General features: G+C 36.6%; 1 protein-coding gene across 1 annotated transcript in view; it reads left to right on the top strand.

Moving 5' to 3' along the window:
- The window catches only part of LOC105930932 (neuropilin-1a), a 95,298-nt gene that overhangs the window by 53,667 nt on the left and 24,466 nt on the right, over positions 1–17,165 (top strand). The window contains exons 5-7 of the mRNA XM_021319916.2: positions 1,180–1,344; positions 6,628–6,794; positions 16,510–16,665. Coding sequence (XP_021175591.2) covers positions 1,180–1,344; positions 6,628–6,794; positions 16,510–16,665 — 488 coding nt within the window. The remainder of the gene's footprint in view (positions 1–1,179; positions 1,345–6,627; positions 6,795–16,509; positions 16,666–17,165) is intronic.

Raw genomic sequence — 17,165 nt, 5'->3', positions numbered from 1 at the left:
AAAGATATTGATTTTTTTTCTCTCGGTACACTTCCAGATAATTAATGACAGTTAATTACCGGCCTACCATTTGTCAGGGAATTGCAATATAGTGGAAAATCTAGAAAATGTAATAGCTGCAGTTCATTAAACTAGACAGTTCAGGAGTAGAAATAATTTATTACATTATTAAAGTTGCATTGGGATGAAACTTTTTCTTAAAATTGTTTTTCCTATAATTAGTGTTAAAAGTTGCAATTAATCTGTATAAGAGTTAACCTTTTGTGTTTTAGTAGGTAACTTTACATCGGAAACCACTAACATCATCTGCGGTGTTCCCCAAGGTTCCATCTTGGGACCCCTCTTATTCAATATCTACATGCTTCAGCAGGATCTTGATAAACTCACCCATAAAAGTAATAAAAGTTATTAATCATAAATTAAATAATCAACATCAAACACTAAATTTAAATAATAAAATTTGTATACAATAAGTCTAAGCATTAAACTATGAAATCACTATATACAAAAACGACATAAAACAACTATACAAAAGCTACATAAAATACCTATATGCAAAAATGCAAAACTTTAAACAAAAAAAGGCATTTTATGGGCCTCTAGTGCTGCTTTTTATTATTGCGTTCACTACAATGATCAACTACGTCTCTACCTACTTAACCTCACCTCCGCTGCCACTGCTGTACTTTCCTGCATTTTCTCCCAGCAAAGTAATACATGATGAAACGGCCTTAAATTCAAAGTTCATTAAAATGTCAGTCTGGAAAGCTCTGTATCAGCATCATCTGAGCCACATGAGGAAGAAAAAATGGCTGATCGGTCAACTAATAACCTGAAATATGGTTTACAAACCTTCCAGACGAAAAGACGTTGAAATACAGTAAGAATGAGAGAATCCGAATAATATTTATTGTCGTCATAACGTATACAACAATAATCAAGCATAAAAAATAAGTGTATTATCGCACTAATCTTAAAATGTCAGGTATTGGCATCACATTGATTTATATAATTTAATCTGAACTGAACATTTTTAAAATAGTTTGCATGGATATGACTTGGAGTTTAGTTTCAAGTCATGAAACATTCTCAGACAGAGGAACTAAGTGAATAAGATAAAACCTGCTGCTCTTGATGGCTGATCAAGCTGACCTCTGCGTCTACATCCTCTTCCCTCAGTGGGTCCTCACATCGGCAGATACTGCGGCCGCACGTCCCCGGGTCGGGTCATCTCCCATACGGGCATCCTGTCCATGACCATCACCACTGACAACGCCATCGCCAAGGAGGGCTTCACGGCCAACTACACCATCCGAGAGAGGCCCGCCAGGCATGAGGAAGAGGGTGAGACACAAACTATATATATATATATATATATATATATATATATATGTATGTGTGTATATATATATATGTGTATGTATATGTATATATATATATATATGTATATATATATATGTATATATATATATATGTATATATATATATGTATATGTATATATATATATGTATATGTGTATATGTATGTATATATATATATATCCATCCATTATCTATGCACACTTATCCCTCATGGGGTCACAAGGGGTGCTGGTGCCTAATCTCCAGCATTCAATCAGCGAGAGGCGGTGTGTATATATATATATATATATATATATATATATATATATATATATATATATGGAGAGTTTGATTTCATGATGAAAAGTATGGTCCTAAAAGCATGACATGACTGAAACGTCATTTGTTTGTTTTTACATTTTATTCCAACTAGCTTTTATTCTGTTCTATTTTCCTATGTTTTGATCATGTAAAGCACTTTGCATTGTCTTTGTATATATGTGTGTGTCTGGATTATGAAAATGTGGGCCAATATTGATATTCTGTTGTTATTGCTGTATGACCAGTATTTACCAATATTTTTTATATAATATACATATTTCCCTACTGTCTCAACGTCATGAAAAAAATTACCACACTGCTGACGTTGCTTCTCTGTTTTGGTTAAACTGCCTCACTAAATGGGTCACATGATCATACAAATACAACATGGCCGACCCCCTTCCCTCCAGAAACATAGACACAAACACCAACAACATGGAAATAACAACATCGGCTGTTAACAGTGGCCCGATTTTATTCATGGGACCAATACGGAAATGTTAAAAAAAAAAAAAAATTACTAACCTCAGTGTTGACCAATATTAACAACTATATATCGTGCATCCCTAAAAATATATAAACTTCAATTACTAAATAACAAATATTTAAACATATAGCCGAAAAAAAGATCAGATTCCACTTTAACATTGTTAAAAAATATATATTAAAGACTCTTAAAGATTAAATAATTAAAGAATCCCTATGAAATTAAGTTCCTGTGATTTATAATAACTGTTTAATTTTCACAACACTAATATTTGTTACTGACCACAGCTCAGAGCTGATTGGCTCTTGTTAAATAAACACATTAAGCATTGAGCTGCCAGAGGAGCCTGCATGTGCACATTAATATGTTTTGACTCACTTCTTTAACACCTCTGTTCCTGCAATTTGACACACATTTCTCAGCTCTAGCCGAGCACGCAATGAGATGTTATGTAGTATTTAAATCATTAATAAAGTCATGAAACTCATTAATGTAATGAAGCGCACAACATTTGTCCTGTTTAAAGTATCACAACCTTTTTAACTCAAGAGTTGTGCTACTAAATATCTTTTATATAATGACTGCAAGTAAATATTTTAGGGGTTTTATTGTTAATAAATGACAAGTAACAAGGGGTTAGACAAAAACAGGGTAGAAAAAGCTGTGTAGTTGAAGCTTATTTTATCACTGACATTGGAGTATTATTTGTTATCCTGAATCTGTGTTGGATTAAATTTTATCAGGATGGATTTATATGAATTGGATTTGTAGGTCAGAAAATGTCAAAACAAATCAACCTAAACATATATAGAAAGAATCCAAACATAGAGTAAACCTGCAACAAATAAAGCAGGGCTGGATGAAACGGTGAGGAAAGCACTGAACTGGTGTAAAATCAGGTAAACCGGATCAGAACATCGACCAAATGAGGTAAAAAAAAATAAACATTAGCCAAAACCAGAGAGAATAGAAGTCAAAAAGGTTTAGAGCATGTAAAAAACAACCTTAAACCATAGATCACAGACATCAAGAAAGAAAGAAATTACGTCGATATAAAGACAAACTGAATTAAGCAAAACTAGGCAAGGCAAGGCAAATTTATTTATATAGCACAATTCAGTACAAAGACAATGCAAAGTGCTTTACATGATTAAAATATAGCAAAATAAAACAGAATAAAAGCAAGTAGGAATAAAATGTGAATAGAAAAAAGAACAAAAAAGTGGCGATTCAGTTAACTACAACAGTTGAAGGCAATCCTAAACAAATGTGTTTTTAATCTTGATTTAAAGGAACTCAGGCTTTCTGCACTTTTACAGTTTTCTGGAAGTTTGTTCCAGATAAACGGAGCATAGGAACTAAATGAAAACTAGAGCTCAGTGTTATGAATTTCCCAGAGAACAGAAAAAGACAAATAATACAACTTTTCTAGACTTTAAAGCAACTTTTGGATTTATCTGTACCCACAGTTTGACTCGAGTGCAAATATCAGCTGAATTTAATCCGCTCACATGCTTTTTTAAATTCTTATTTAGGATCTGATTTTCTTCCCAAAGGAGATAGCTCCTATTTTTTTTATCAGTTTGACCCACTTTGGGTTCTTATCTTCTGCTGCTGAGCAATCTGCTTGACCGATTTCACACACCAGACTTTTATCAGGAGTCAAACACTTTCTCTGATTCTGTTCTGGTTGCTTTTTTGGGGCATTATTATTATTATTTTATTAATTTCCTGTCAGAAAAAGCCGGTTATTTGCATTGTTGGGATGCCTGTAGAGATTTAAGCAGCGTTTCAGCCGTATGGTTTACTGCACTCCGGTAACCTCGCCGCCGCTGACCCGGTTCAGGAATGTTTGTCCATTTCAGAGGTGAGTCTGCAGAAGGTCCCAAAGTGGCCGGACGTTGGCAGTCTGGGGAAACATTTACATCACATGAAGGCTTTGAAGCAGTTGCAGCCTTTATTGTTTTGTTCTGGGCTGACGGTGCCCCAGCGGGACGCAGGAGGGACAGATAAATATCAGTTTACCAAAATAACAAGTTCGGTGAGACAAACTTCTGCCCACGTTTTTATTTGCGAAACTCAGGGACGACGCAGTGTGTTTGTGTCGGTCTCCCAGACCTTGCGTCTCCAAACAGCCCTCCCACTCACATTTCCTTTTTTGTGTCCTCCTCCCTTTTCCTTCCCAAGGTTCTCCTGCTGAGACAGAGAAGTCTCCGCCGACTCAGAGACGCAGAGATGACTCTCAAAAGTTTCAGCTTCCATCAAACAAAATACGCTGTTTTAAAGTTCGACATGTTGACTTTTAATCTTACCATCAAATTAGTTGAAAATGTTCTTTGTTCACACAACACCATAACAAACCATACCATCTTTATTTATAAAGCACTTAAAAAAACAGCCAACAGCTGAAACAAAGTGCTGCACATCGCTACAAGCTAAAACACACCCATTAAAAAAACTAAGATAAAAAGATAATGCATACAAACACTTAAAAGAAACAATAAAACCCATTTAAAATGTCTCGCTAGCGGTAAAAGCCAAAGAATAATCGTGAGTTTTAAGGCGAGTTTTAAAAGTGAGAAGTCAAGGAGTGTCTCTTTTCAGGACCAAAAAAATTTACGCGTAAACAGATTTTGTATTTTATTTTTTGTAGATTCTGATTTAAAGCAAACACCTTGATCCAACTGTGGACAACTATTAAAACGGAAAAGCATTAAAGCAATAAGTCTTGTGTGTTTTTGCCAGTTAGACTGAATGTATATCTGTAAGCAGCTTTTCTCCTATTAAAAATCAAGAAGCTATTGCTCAGTAAAAATGAATAAAATCACAGTAAAACAGAAATAAGCGGAAATAATTCCAAATTGACAAAACAAAAGTGTTTGCAACTTTTTTAAAGCATCATTTTTAAGACCGGAAAGTTAAAATAGGCCTAGAATAAAAACACAGAATCATTTGCTGGAAACCAGGCTCAGTGTTTTGTGTGATAGCAATTTAGTTTTTTTCCAAATACGACTGAATGGTGCTTCTAGTGGTGAACACCGTTGTCTGATAGATAGATGGTTGCTGGTTCAAATCTCAGCTGGAGCCTCTCAGAGAGGAGTTCGCAATTTTCTTTCTCTCTTTAGGATGGATGGATTTTTCCCAGGGATTCTGGCTTTACCCCCACAGTGCAAAGGTATTGATTTAACGTCCTAAACAGCTCTTAGACGGCAGCAAACGCAGTGACTATCTCCATGTTGGACCTGTAATGGACTGGGGACCTGTCCAGAACGTATCCAGACTCTTAATGACAGCTGAGACAGCTGGTGGCCTTAAAATGAGCTGTAGAACAGTTTTATCACATCTAAACACTGATTCATGAGTAACAAAACATTTAAATTATAGCAATGACATGTTTGTAACATAACAAACTTTCTAAGCTAATAAACCCACCATTGGTTCAATTCAATTTAATTATATTTATATAGCAACAAATCACAGTATATGCCATCTCAAGGCACTTTACAAAGTCAATTTAATCGTAGAGCTTATTAATATGGAGCCTAGGTGGAAGTTCAATTGAAGAAACTGAATTACTTACCTCCATCCAATCAGAGGCTCATCCGCCTCCGCCGCAAGCCAATCAGCTTTGAACTGCTCCTCCACGAAACCCAATCAGCATCCTGGGTTCATCTTAAAAGAACTTAAAATCCACGTCTTAGCCTTCTACCCGGCAAGAGCAAGCAGTGGCTGCGCCGTGTCTGATTTGGACTCTGATGACCGGATTCAACCCACCTCCATCCCCTTCTCCACCATCGTAGCAGAGCTCCCTCTGACTTTCCCATGGTGCTCCTTCAACTTCGTCCCCATCAGAGTGTAATTCCTCCTGGACTATTACTGCATTCCCCGTTACATCTCAATCAGTCCGGCAGAAGACCGCCATGTTGAGCCTGGTTCTGCCAGAGGTTTCTTCCCAAAGGGGAGTTTTTCCTCTCCACTGTCACTTCATGCTTGCTCATTATGGACAGGTTGATGCAAACCTGTGTTTATCCAAGCTGGACATTTATCTTTCCGGGTCCCTGAGTGAAGCATTGGTATCAGCTCTCGCAGTCTACTGGACCTCATCAATAAATCTCAAGCAGATCGTCTCACCAATCAGCCTCTATGGACTGAACCAACTTCATCTATCCCCACTCCACCACCAGTTTCAGGCCTGGGGGGAAACATCCCTGTTCTCATACACCTGCTTGTACATATTAAGTATAATTCAGCGTCAATGTTTCCTGCCGAGGTCTGAGCGCCAAAGTCACAAAATATTGTATCAATAAAATTCTTGTAATTGTCTTTTCTTTCCGTGTGAGTTTTTCAGATTGAAATGACTAACAATGCAAAATGTTTTTTGGACAACTGGTGGCATTGAGTTTTGAGGAATTTTCTCTTTTTTTAAAGGACCTCTTGAACATTTCTGCATGTTTTTTTTTTTTTTTTCTGTTGGACAGATTTCGCCTGCATGGAACCACTGGGCATGGAGTCTGGGGAAATTACTGCCGACCAGATCAAGGCCTCATCCCAGTACAACGCCAACTGGTCGCCAGAACGCTCCAGACTCAACTACCATGAGAACGGCTGGACACCCTCAGACGACACCAACAGGGAATGGATCCAGGTCGGTAACCTTTTAACCGTTTTAAACTACTTCACATGAATAAGAGGCAGTGAATGAGGATGTTATGTACATACTGGCTGTGCCCTTTTTAGTAAATAATGTCTTTTTTTCCCCCCAAGTAAAGCAGTTGGAAGTTATGTCCCTTTAATCCTCACTTTTAGAGTCTGATCTCAAAATAAAAGCCTGGGATGTCCCAGAGGAGCGACATTGCTCCTCTGTTTTCCTTTCACTGCACCACTGAGAAATCTCTCACATCTGCTCTGAACATTGCTCACTGATTTGTTCCATTTTTCTACATGTTATAGGGACAGTAGATGGGGGTGGGGGTGGAGGGGGGACATCATGCATTAATTATTTATATCTCCTACTCCTGCAGAGTTTCTTATCATCATTCTGAAATCTGACATAACAGCCTGCAGTTACTAAATGTAGACATAAAACATTCATAAAACATTCTTGTACACTTTAAAGTGGCAGCGTTTACTCATCTGAACACTGATGAAGGTTAACCAACTGATCTATTTTGCATCATGGTTTGACAACTTAAGATTGTATGAAAAATAGAATCATTTTAGTAGTGATTTGTGTAAAAGGTAAGTTGCAAGCAGCCTGAAAGAGCGTAACTAAATCATGACTTTGTCCTGATCCTAATCAAGTAAGGATGCTTAACCCTAACCAAATCGCAAGCAATATTAGAAATTAAAATTATATATATATATATATATATATATATATATATATATATATATATATATATATATATATATATATATATATATATATATATATTGTAAAAAATAAAACAAACTTGTGGTTTATCACATTTACATTTGTTATTTTTTGGTTGCATTCCCATATAATTATCCATCCATTGTCTATACCATAGGTCTGCAACCATGACAATCTAAAAAGCCTTTTTTTTCCCCAGTCGGCTGTTACATAGCCTTTAAAAAAAAAAATTAATACATTTTTGATAAATATCTACTTCAGGGAATTGGTTTTATTTTTAAAAACATTAATTCTATTATTAATTCTATTTCTATTTTTAGGTTTTGAAGTTAATAAAAACAAAATCTTTGCAAAAAGAGGATGGATACATTCTCTTCTATGGGATTTTTTTGTAAAAATAAAAAGCTCATAGTCTCCAAAAAAGACAATACTAAGCAGTTAGCAATATTTTGCTATGCTAACATATAGGCTAAAAGCTAAACAAATAAACCTTTTTTATACTTGACTGGATGCAATAATCATAGTTGTAGTGGGAAATAAACACTAAATGTTAATAAGAGAGTTTCTATTCAAAATTATTGATTTTCCCATTAAAAAGTAAATCGTTATCCAGCAGCTAGCTTTTGAGCTACAAAGTGGGTTGATGGCCAAAGATGGAAATTGTATTTTCAAACATATTCTTGTTCGAGTCGATGACAATTGGCTCACTTAAGATATTAATTCATGCATAAATAAATGGAGCTATGAAAATAGTACTACGTGCGTATTATTTAAAATCTCATGGTAATGTAAAATGTTAACTTAGAATATAGCCTATATTAAGCTTTGGTTAATTTACATTTGGCATGATTGGGTTTTATGATGGGTTTTAATTTGAGTATATAAGATGTTCATTCGTCCACAAAGTTTACTGTAAACCTTAATTTGTTTTAAAAAAAATAGCCTACATGAAATTCTGTGCCTACACATAGCTATGCTAAAATGTGGGAAACAGCTAAAACTGTAAAGATAAGGTAAAATTTTGGTACAATGCAATAATTTGAATAATTTTCGGTGTTTATACCAAACAAAGACAACATTTTGATTTAAAGATAACATTAGTTCAAGTTACTGAAAGACCTTAAAATAACCCAACTCTTTTACTTACTTTTTTTAAGTTAGTTGACACTTTTACAGGAATCACAGTTAACTTAGGAACAAGTAAAACAGAATTTAGTGATTGTACTTTTGTTTCCCTACTTTGTAATCACCACACATGTTATATGAGCACTGTTTGATTTCCACTGGTCATCCTAGCATTGTTCAAAAAGGAATTAGGTTCATGTTTAGACTTCAGGTACAGTATTTCACTTTTGTGCCATGTATTTTTGATGAGCAGAAATGGATTTAGGTAAACAAAGGGAATAAAACAAAAGAAGGTTGCTCAGGAGTTAAAAACATTGTACATACAGATTTTTCCTGTGTTCTTTAAGGGCCTCTAAAAAGAATGGAGCTCATCACATCAGCCGAAATCACAGGAAGTAGAAAATGATTTATTTCGATTCCTCTAGTGACCCAGCTATCAATCCAACGATTCACAAGTGGTCAAAACTTTAGATATTTACATGAACTCCCCTTACCTATAATTGAATTCAAAAGCCCAAACAAGCATGTTTACATTTCTTCCATGCTTTGGGTAAAAAAAAAAACAACCCGTCATCCAGTAAGAAGTATCAAAGCAGTGTTGAAGTCTGTGGCTGGGGTCTAGCTCTGTCCCATTGTGCAGGACAGGAACTCATAAAGGAAGACTCACAATGCCCTCCGCTATAGGAGCAGATCTTCACTTCCCTCCTGTGAGGGTTACAGCAGGAAGCAGACAGGAAAGCCACCACAGCACTGGATTAGCAATTGTGTCTTTCTATTGTCTGTCTGGGGACTTCTTTTAGCTACTGGCTCACCGCTGGGGCCTGTGGGATATTAGGAAATGAGGGACAGAGATTTAATTGGGGTTAATGGGTTCAGTCACTATATGGAAATTGCAAGTTTTACACGAAGGTCACAGGCGGCATTAAAACTGTGTCCCAGCATGGCCGTTTTGAATAAAATGATTTAGCTGTTTCTTGAAATAAAGAGGACCCCACTAATGAGACTGTAAAGGAAACTTTAAACTTTACAAAGAAACTTGGATCAATAACCGAGCAAGAAGGAAAACTGCAACTCTGCAAAAGCAATTATGTTTCAGCAGAGATGCTGGATGAGTTGTAAGTAAGGAAATTCGTTAGACCATCTAGTAATTTTCTGCCACCATGTCTCATTTATGTTTTATTTAAATGGGTGCAGTACAAACTCTGGCATACATTCACAGTGGGTGATGATAATGTCTCAGTTTTTGGGTTAAAGAAGAGGTTAATTATGGATTCGCCCAGTTCTATAAGTGTGAGAAAGTAGCTGTGGGAATATATTGGCTGCTTATGCATTTACGCTTGTACTTCACATGACATTTTAATTACATTTTATTGGAAATAGCGCCTGCCTTTTCCCGGGTTTCCATATTATTTACACTTGGTTTTTACAGACATTTAGTTGTGCCAGTCGACATGTTTGGAAGTCAGCAGGTTCATCTAAAAGGGGGAAAAATTCTGTGTAAAGAGCATCTATACAATGTAGATTGTTTTTATCGAGGAATAAACAATGATGCTAAAACTTTAAGATGCACATTTAGTTTCACTGCTTCAAATTGTGACATCAAGCAGCTCAGAAATCAATTTACTAGGTGTTATAATAAATTTGGCAGTAGAGGCTCAACCGTCCAACTTCCACTCAAACCCTGGCAGTAAATCTTGGGGAGTCCAGGATGCCTACGTTAGACGTCTTACTTACTGAAAACATCCATCTTTTAAAACTCCATCAGGATATACTAAAACTTAATAATTGTTAGTTATTTTTCAATTTAAAAAGATCCATTTAAGTCCTCCAAATATTAGATTTCTGTTTCTTTCAAGAGAAAATATTTTGTAAAAATAGATTTTTTTATCCCATAGAGGAAATCAGTCTTGGTTCGCCCATTTGATCAACTCCAACCGTCATTTGAAAGTGAGACAAGACATCAAGAGACGTCTTCATATGTCAGTCTTTTTAACTTTTACATCCATATTTTCATGTTGTTGTTTTTTTTTCCTCTGGCTTTCTACATTTCGAAAAATTTAGGTTTTCTAAAAGGGACATTGCACATTAATAAAGATGAGAATTTTTTTAGCAGTCTTTTGCCAAATATATTCAATTCAATTTTATTTACATAGCGCCAATTCATGAAACATGTCGTCTCGAGGCACTTTACAAAGTCAAAATCAATCATATTATACAGATTGGTCAAAAATTTCCTATATAAGGGAACCCAGTTGATTGCTTCAAAGTCTTGACAAGCAGCATTCACTCCTGGGGAAGCGTAGAGCCACAGGGAGAGTCGTCTGCATTGTCCATGGCTTTGCAGCAATCCCTCATACTGAGCAAGCATGAAGCGACAGTGGGAAGAAAAACCACCCATTAGAGGAAAAGGAAAACCTCCAGCAGAACCGGGCTCAGTATGAACGGTCATCTGCCTCGACCGACTGGGGTCTAGGTTTAACCTTAATATCTGCTGTCCTGGCATTATTATTACTACTGATTTTATTAGTTTTTTTCAGTTTTGTTGTTGTCATTTTCATTCTTCCCCTTTTTGTTGTTTTTTTTCCCCCGTCTTTGCTTTTCATAATTCCAATTTCCCCCTTTTTGTATAAAATCTGTGAGGCTACCATACTGTTTGCCTAAGCTGCCAGGACAGGACTCAAAAAACATTTACCACACAATTTTTGTTTGTTTTTACTATAACTAGTTTGGGAGGAGAGTTTTTGTCTTCTAGCACGTGCAGGAGGTGCCGACACGGGATTTATAACAGCAAGCTCTTTAGCCTTACCGTAAAAATTCCCGTCCTTATTATGCGTGAAGACAGCTTTGCATGCGTTTGTTTATCTCTGTTGTTATAGTTGGTACGTGAAAGGTTTTGTGTCAGCTTTTCCTTAAGGAACAGCAGACCAGCCCCATCTGCCTGTGTGATTTATGTCCTTCTGAACTGGTCCTGTTGCTCTGCCTCGTTGAGCCTCCAGAGTAATGAGTGGTGGTTTTTGTGAAGAGCGTTTTCCTTTTTATTTGATTAAGTGCGCCGGCGGGCCAAGCTCCACGCCGCGTCTCTCTGCCTGCGGCTTTGGATTCATCTTATTTAAGATGAAAATTATGACTCGGTTAAGCCTTGCATGCCGTTCCTCCTCACTGCAAGCAACTCTATTAATTATTTACAGGCATGTATATTTTATTGATACTATTTTCAGGTTACTATTCATAATGTTGTCCGGGTGAAGCTTCCCGCTGACAGTCTGCGCGGAGGCAGACAGTGGGCTCATTATATGGCTTTATTATAAGTCTGTAATTTCAACTGCGTGCTGGACCTCTTTCTTATGTGAAGAAAGAGTAGAAATGATTAATGGGTGTTTTAAAAGCTTGGGTTCATCCTACAAAATGCAATAAGACTCATACATCTGTGGATTTGGGCTTCATTTGTTGAAATCAGAGATTAGCTGCAACTTTACAGGTTGCGGTAAATCGGACTGTTTTTTGCGGAGCAGTGACGTGAAACCAGGAAAGGTTTCCTTCCTTGAGTCTCAGGTATTTATAGACACTTTGCTCGTTTGAAAGGATTACGCTGACGCCATCAGGAAGAGCTGGGCTGTATACATCTGGAGAACGCATTTAGGCTGTGCTTAACTGAGATCCGTTGTCAAAACCAGTTCACCTTGAAACAATGTGGCTAAAGTTCCTGCAGAGAGCTTTAAATAGTTTCCCCAACCAGAGCAGATTTCTGCCAAGGTTTACCTATAACCTGGAAAATATCATGACATCAACAGATGTCATGATCTGTTGATGTCATGTTTTTGTCGGTTCGGCTGTGGGCTCAGCCGCTCGTGCTTTCGTTGCACCCGCATGTCCCGCCTTAAACCTCAGTACTGCAACGTGATTGGCCTGAACCGTTTCTGGTTCGGGCCAATCACGGTTGAAGTCGGAGCGGTGCAAGATTGATTCTTGTGTGTTTGTGAAAACACAAATACCGCGACAATTCAGCTTGCAGGCATTGGTATATTGTAACACAGAACAATAACACAGTAGCTGTTATTAATATTTATACAAAAATACTTTTTGCAGGATATAATTGTTACTATTATTATTGTTGTTAAGTAGAAAAAATTAAAACATTTTGGTGTAACTGAATACAAACTCACATAAAAGTGTGTTGAACCTCCCAGATGAAAATTGAGCGGTTTACGGTTTTATTTTTATTTTAGCTAGGTCCCATTTTCTGAAGGATGTGGCAGTATTAATTTTTTATCCTAATTTGCCAAATTTAAATTAATAATGGACCCTTCTTGCAGTTGTTTTCCCTTCATTAAAAAGTGTGAGTGTTTTCTGTGTTATAAATAGTTGACAATGCCAAGCACTGAGTAATTAGTAGATGGAAGGCCAATTATCTTCTCTCAGTTGATGGAGGAAGTGTGAAAAATGGAGCTCTGAGCCAATGGAGAACTATAAACGTTGAAAGTTTTCCTGTTTAAAAAGGGAAACCTAATCAACTCTGTTTCCTTTGATTACTGCCTCCTTATGCTGGATATGAACATAACCACCAACACACAATTCATTTTTTTCATATGCGGGAAAATATGATTGATTTTAGTGCTACATGTCAGTTATTGTTGAAACAATAACAACACATTTCTACATTTAGTTTCCCTCATTTTATTCAGGCGTTTATTATGTATTTAAATGTGAAGTTGCAGTGAGCGCATGATCTACCTCCTCTTTGGTTTTGGGCTTGTTTAATAGTTTGTTCAGTTGTTTTGTTTAATTCATTTGGAAGTGGATTAGACTTCAGGATGTGCAAATATTCCTGTGTTGATTTTTCTCAAGCTTTCCCCAAAGCTAGATAGTTCAGATATCACATTATGTCTGGTTTTGTTTATCTTTCTGTCTTTTTCAATGAGAAAGTTAATTACGTAAGTAAACCTGCCTTGGGCTACTTTAATGGAAATTGAATACCAATACAGAAGTTCTTTTTTGTTGTTGTTGTTGTTGTTATTCATATTTTTTGTCTGGTCTTCAGTTTCCTAAAGTAGCCAAACTGGGAAATGGGGAGTTTTGGGGGTTTTTCTCCAAGTGCAGGAGATAGTGTAATCAAATGTGAAAAGTAATATTTGTTATTTTATTTCCTGTGTAGATCTAATATCCCACTTCCACATTTGACTCTCTTTTTGAATAATGACGAAATATCAAATCAAAACTTAATTTATAAAGTGCTTTTACCTCTGCCATGTCATGGCCTTTCAGAGACAGTAAAAAAAAAAAAAGTAAGAATGGCAGGGCCCGTCGCATCCTCTATAAAGATAATGGCAGCAATAACTGGAGAGTAGTAGGAGAAAGTAGCAAGTGAAGATAATCTAAGCTACTTTTTAACAATAAGCTTTATCAAAAGTTTAAAATACGCTTAAACGTGTCTGCTTCCTAGAAAACAATTAGGAGATTTTTTTTCAGGGGTTTCCTGATAGTAAATAATTATCATCGCCTGGCATAGAAGTCCTGCATGCATTGACTAGCTTTTCTGCATCTCTCTGGGACAAGATATTTTGCAGAGATGAAAGATAGACACTATTTTAATATGACATTTAATTGTCAAAGATAACACCAAGGTTCAATGTTTCTGGAGCTCTCCAAAAGTTACCACGAGCTGGCCCATTTCTTTGTTTTTGGGCATAAATGCTGCAGTCTTATTAAGTCATTAACGTCTTGATTTGGCTCCTCTTTGATAGAAACGTTAAGCTACAAACACCTTTTTTCAAGCAGTCTACCAGTTTTAGGACAAAATGCTCATAATAAAAAAATATTTAACTCAGAAGCCTTGATTTTTAAGACTTTGATGAACAACAGAGCTTTAAATGGCGTGTTTAGATAGAAGATTTTACTACACGCGACCTTTTCATGTAGCATTAGTGCAACCACGTGACGCGTCTCATGGGAACTTAGATGAGAACAGACGTGGGATCGGCCGAGAGCAATCCCACGCAACATGATTTCCCAGGGGTCTCGTTGTCAATCACGGATCCCACAGAGACCTGCGGCGAGCTATTTCCTGCTCTTTTCCTGAAAAAGCATCGGCGGGAGGAGTCAACACCCGCCCTGTGGGGCCTTCCCATGTAGAGCAGCGTCTCCACGGTCGTATAATTACACAGCGCATACGGCAGGCATCCCACACACTGAAGCAATGAGAGCTTATTCTGGCCTCAAACTCATAATGCCCAAACTCAACAAACAGGATTGTAATGGAAGTCAAACACCGAGTAGCCTCATTGATTACATGGTTAAACTGATTTCACGCGCTGAAGCAGGGGAAGACATGTGGCGACTGGATGTGTGGATCTGCAGAGCAACTTCAGTTTGGATAAATTTTAACGAACGGAGTAAAAACTGTAGGCCTTTTTGCCATTTCTGCTACTCTTTTATGATAACTATCAGCTTATTAATCTTTTCAATGTTGCTTTCTAGTAAAGCGCTTCAAACGCCCTTCTTTTCAGATTAAACAGCATTGAGCTAACTAACGCATTTATTTTATCTGCTTTTTAGCGCTCGGATCAAACTTTCATGATAAGGAATGTGATTCTGATTCAGGAACTTCACTGGTACAGAAGAAGAAAGCGAAAGGAAATCACACTTTATTGTTAGAAATTTAAAAGCTGTTTGTCTTTAACTGACTTGTAGTGATAGAAAATCCAATTAGCTACAATTGAATTCATTTGCTTTTTGTTGTTTTAAAAGTCCAGTGATTTGATGTGGGTTTTATCTGTCATTTCTTTCCTAACCTAAACTGAAGAAATAAAATGTGCCTCTTTGTGAAACAACTCTTTAGTGTAATTTTGGTCAGCACAGCTCACTATATACAAGAGCTGTGTATCTTCTACACACAGGTTTATAGCCATGTGCCTTGTTTACTGTTAATGTTTAAATATTCTCAACTTTTCTGCTGGGAAAGGCCTGTTGAGCTGCCGTAGCTGATTCCATCTCGACAGCAAACACTTTTGAAAATGGATATTTTCAAATGCACATAGAGATCCACAGAGAATCAGTGTGAAGGCCTAATGAAGGAGTTAAGCTGTTATTCAGAGTACGGCTGATTCTACAAGGATTTCTCTTTTTCTATAATCATTTAAAGTTTAAACTTTCTTTGCGGTGTTTGCATGACTTTCCTCAGTTAGCATGCGTTACGGATTAGCTAAGCTGTCTTTCTATAGTGCAAAAAGCGAACTAAAAGTAAGTAAAGTTTTCTTAAAATTTTTATATTTTTCCTTGATTTGAGCAGCTAAATAAGACTATTTGCCAATGGGATGAGTATTTTTACTCCTAAAATAAGATAATTAGATATTCTGGAGATAAAATGTTCTTATTTTAAGTGCAAAACTCTTATTCCATTGGCAAATAGTCTTATTTAGATGCTCAACTCAAGGAAAAATACACTCATTTCAATAAAGTTTACTTCCTTTTAGTTCCATTTTTGCAGTGTAACAGTTGTTTTTGTAAGATCTGGCCCTTTCTGTTTTCTTAAGAAGTGATTTTTGTTAAATTGCTAACTTGCTACCAGGACAGGAAGAAGAACCGTGCGTCCACCACTCATGATCTAGACCTTTTCTATTAATTTTAATTTTATAAAAAAAAAATATTCTTGAATTGCTTATCTGCTACACAAGAATTTAACCCTTGTATATTTTAGACCCCGTAGTTAATTATTCAGGATCTATTCAGGAATTCTTAGCATAAGTATTGGCTATTCAGACACCTGTGTTATCAAATACAACAGAAAAGTCAGCTTTACAAAATAAAGACATCCTATTCTGATGCCTTTTTTTTTTATTAAAACAGTTGCTGTGTGTATTTATAGGTGGATTTGGGGTTTCTTAGAATTGTCACAAGCATCGGGACCCAGGGTGCGATTTCTAAGGAGACTAAGAAGCATTACTTCGTTGTTTCCTACAAAGTGGACCTGAGCACCAACGGAGAGGACTGGATCACGGTGAAGGAGGGCTCAAAACAGAAGGTAACACTGCTGCAACAATGCTTATCTAATAAAAATTTATCAAACTAACTGCACATGTTAATTGAGTTTTATAGCTGAATATTATATTTTAAAATGTAATAATATTTCAACGGTAAATGTCTAGATTTTGAAGTTAAACATTCTTGTACATTTCAGAACACGATATTTACATTGAAAAGGCTTTTGTACGTCAAGTCTCATTCTCAGCATGTTTCACAAATGCTAAAACAATACCAGGCTGAAGCTGGCTTCTGATTTTACTGCTTTTTTAGCCATCTGGACCACCTTAAACAATCTCCATTTCCAAATTCAGAACCCTCAGATGAGGACCAGATCATCATAGACTGAATTTAGATTTATAAAACGCACATTTTGAACTTTAATGCCTTTGTTCTTGTTCACGAAAGAGCAGTTTGGGTGCTTTGGTGGATGTTTTTAAGCAGAGTGTGCATTTATCCAGGGGCGTTACCACTCAGGAACTCTTAAATGTTTGCAGAAGC

This window comes from Fundulus heteroclitus, chromosome 6 (assembly GCF_011125445.2).
Source record: "Fundulus heteroclitus isolate FHET01 chromosome 6, MU-UCD_Fhet_4.1, whole genome shotgun sequence".
Classification (NCBI taxonomy): Eukaryota; Metazoa; Chordata; class Actinopteri; order Cyprinodontiformes; family Fundulidae; genus Fundulus; species Fundulus heteroclitus.
Note: the sequence above shows the minus strand (reverse complement) of the source record. Positions and strands in the feature narration are given on the sequence as shown.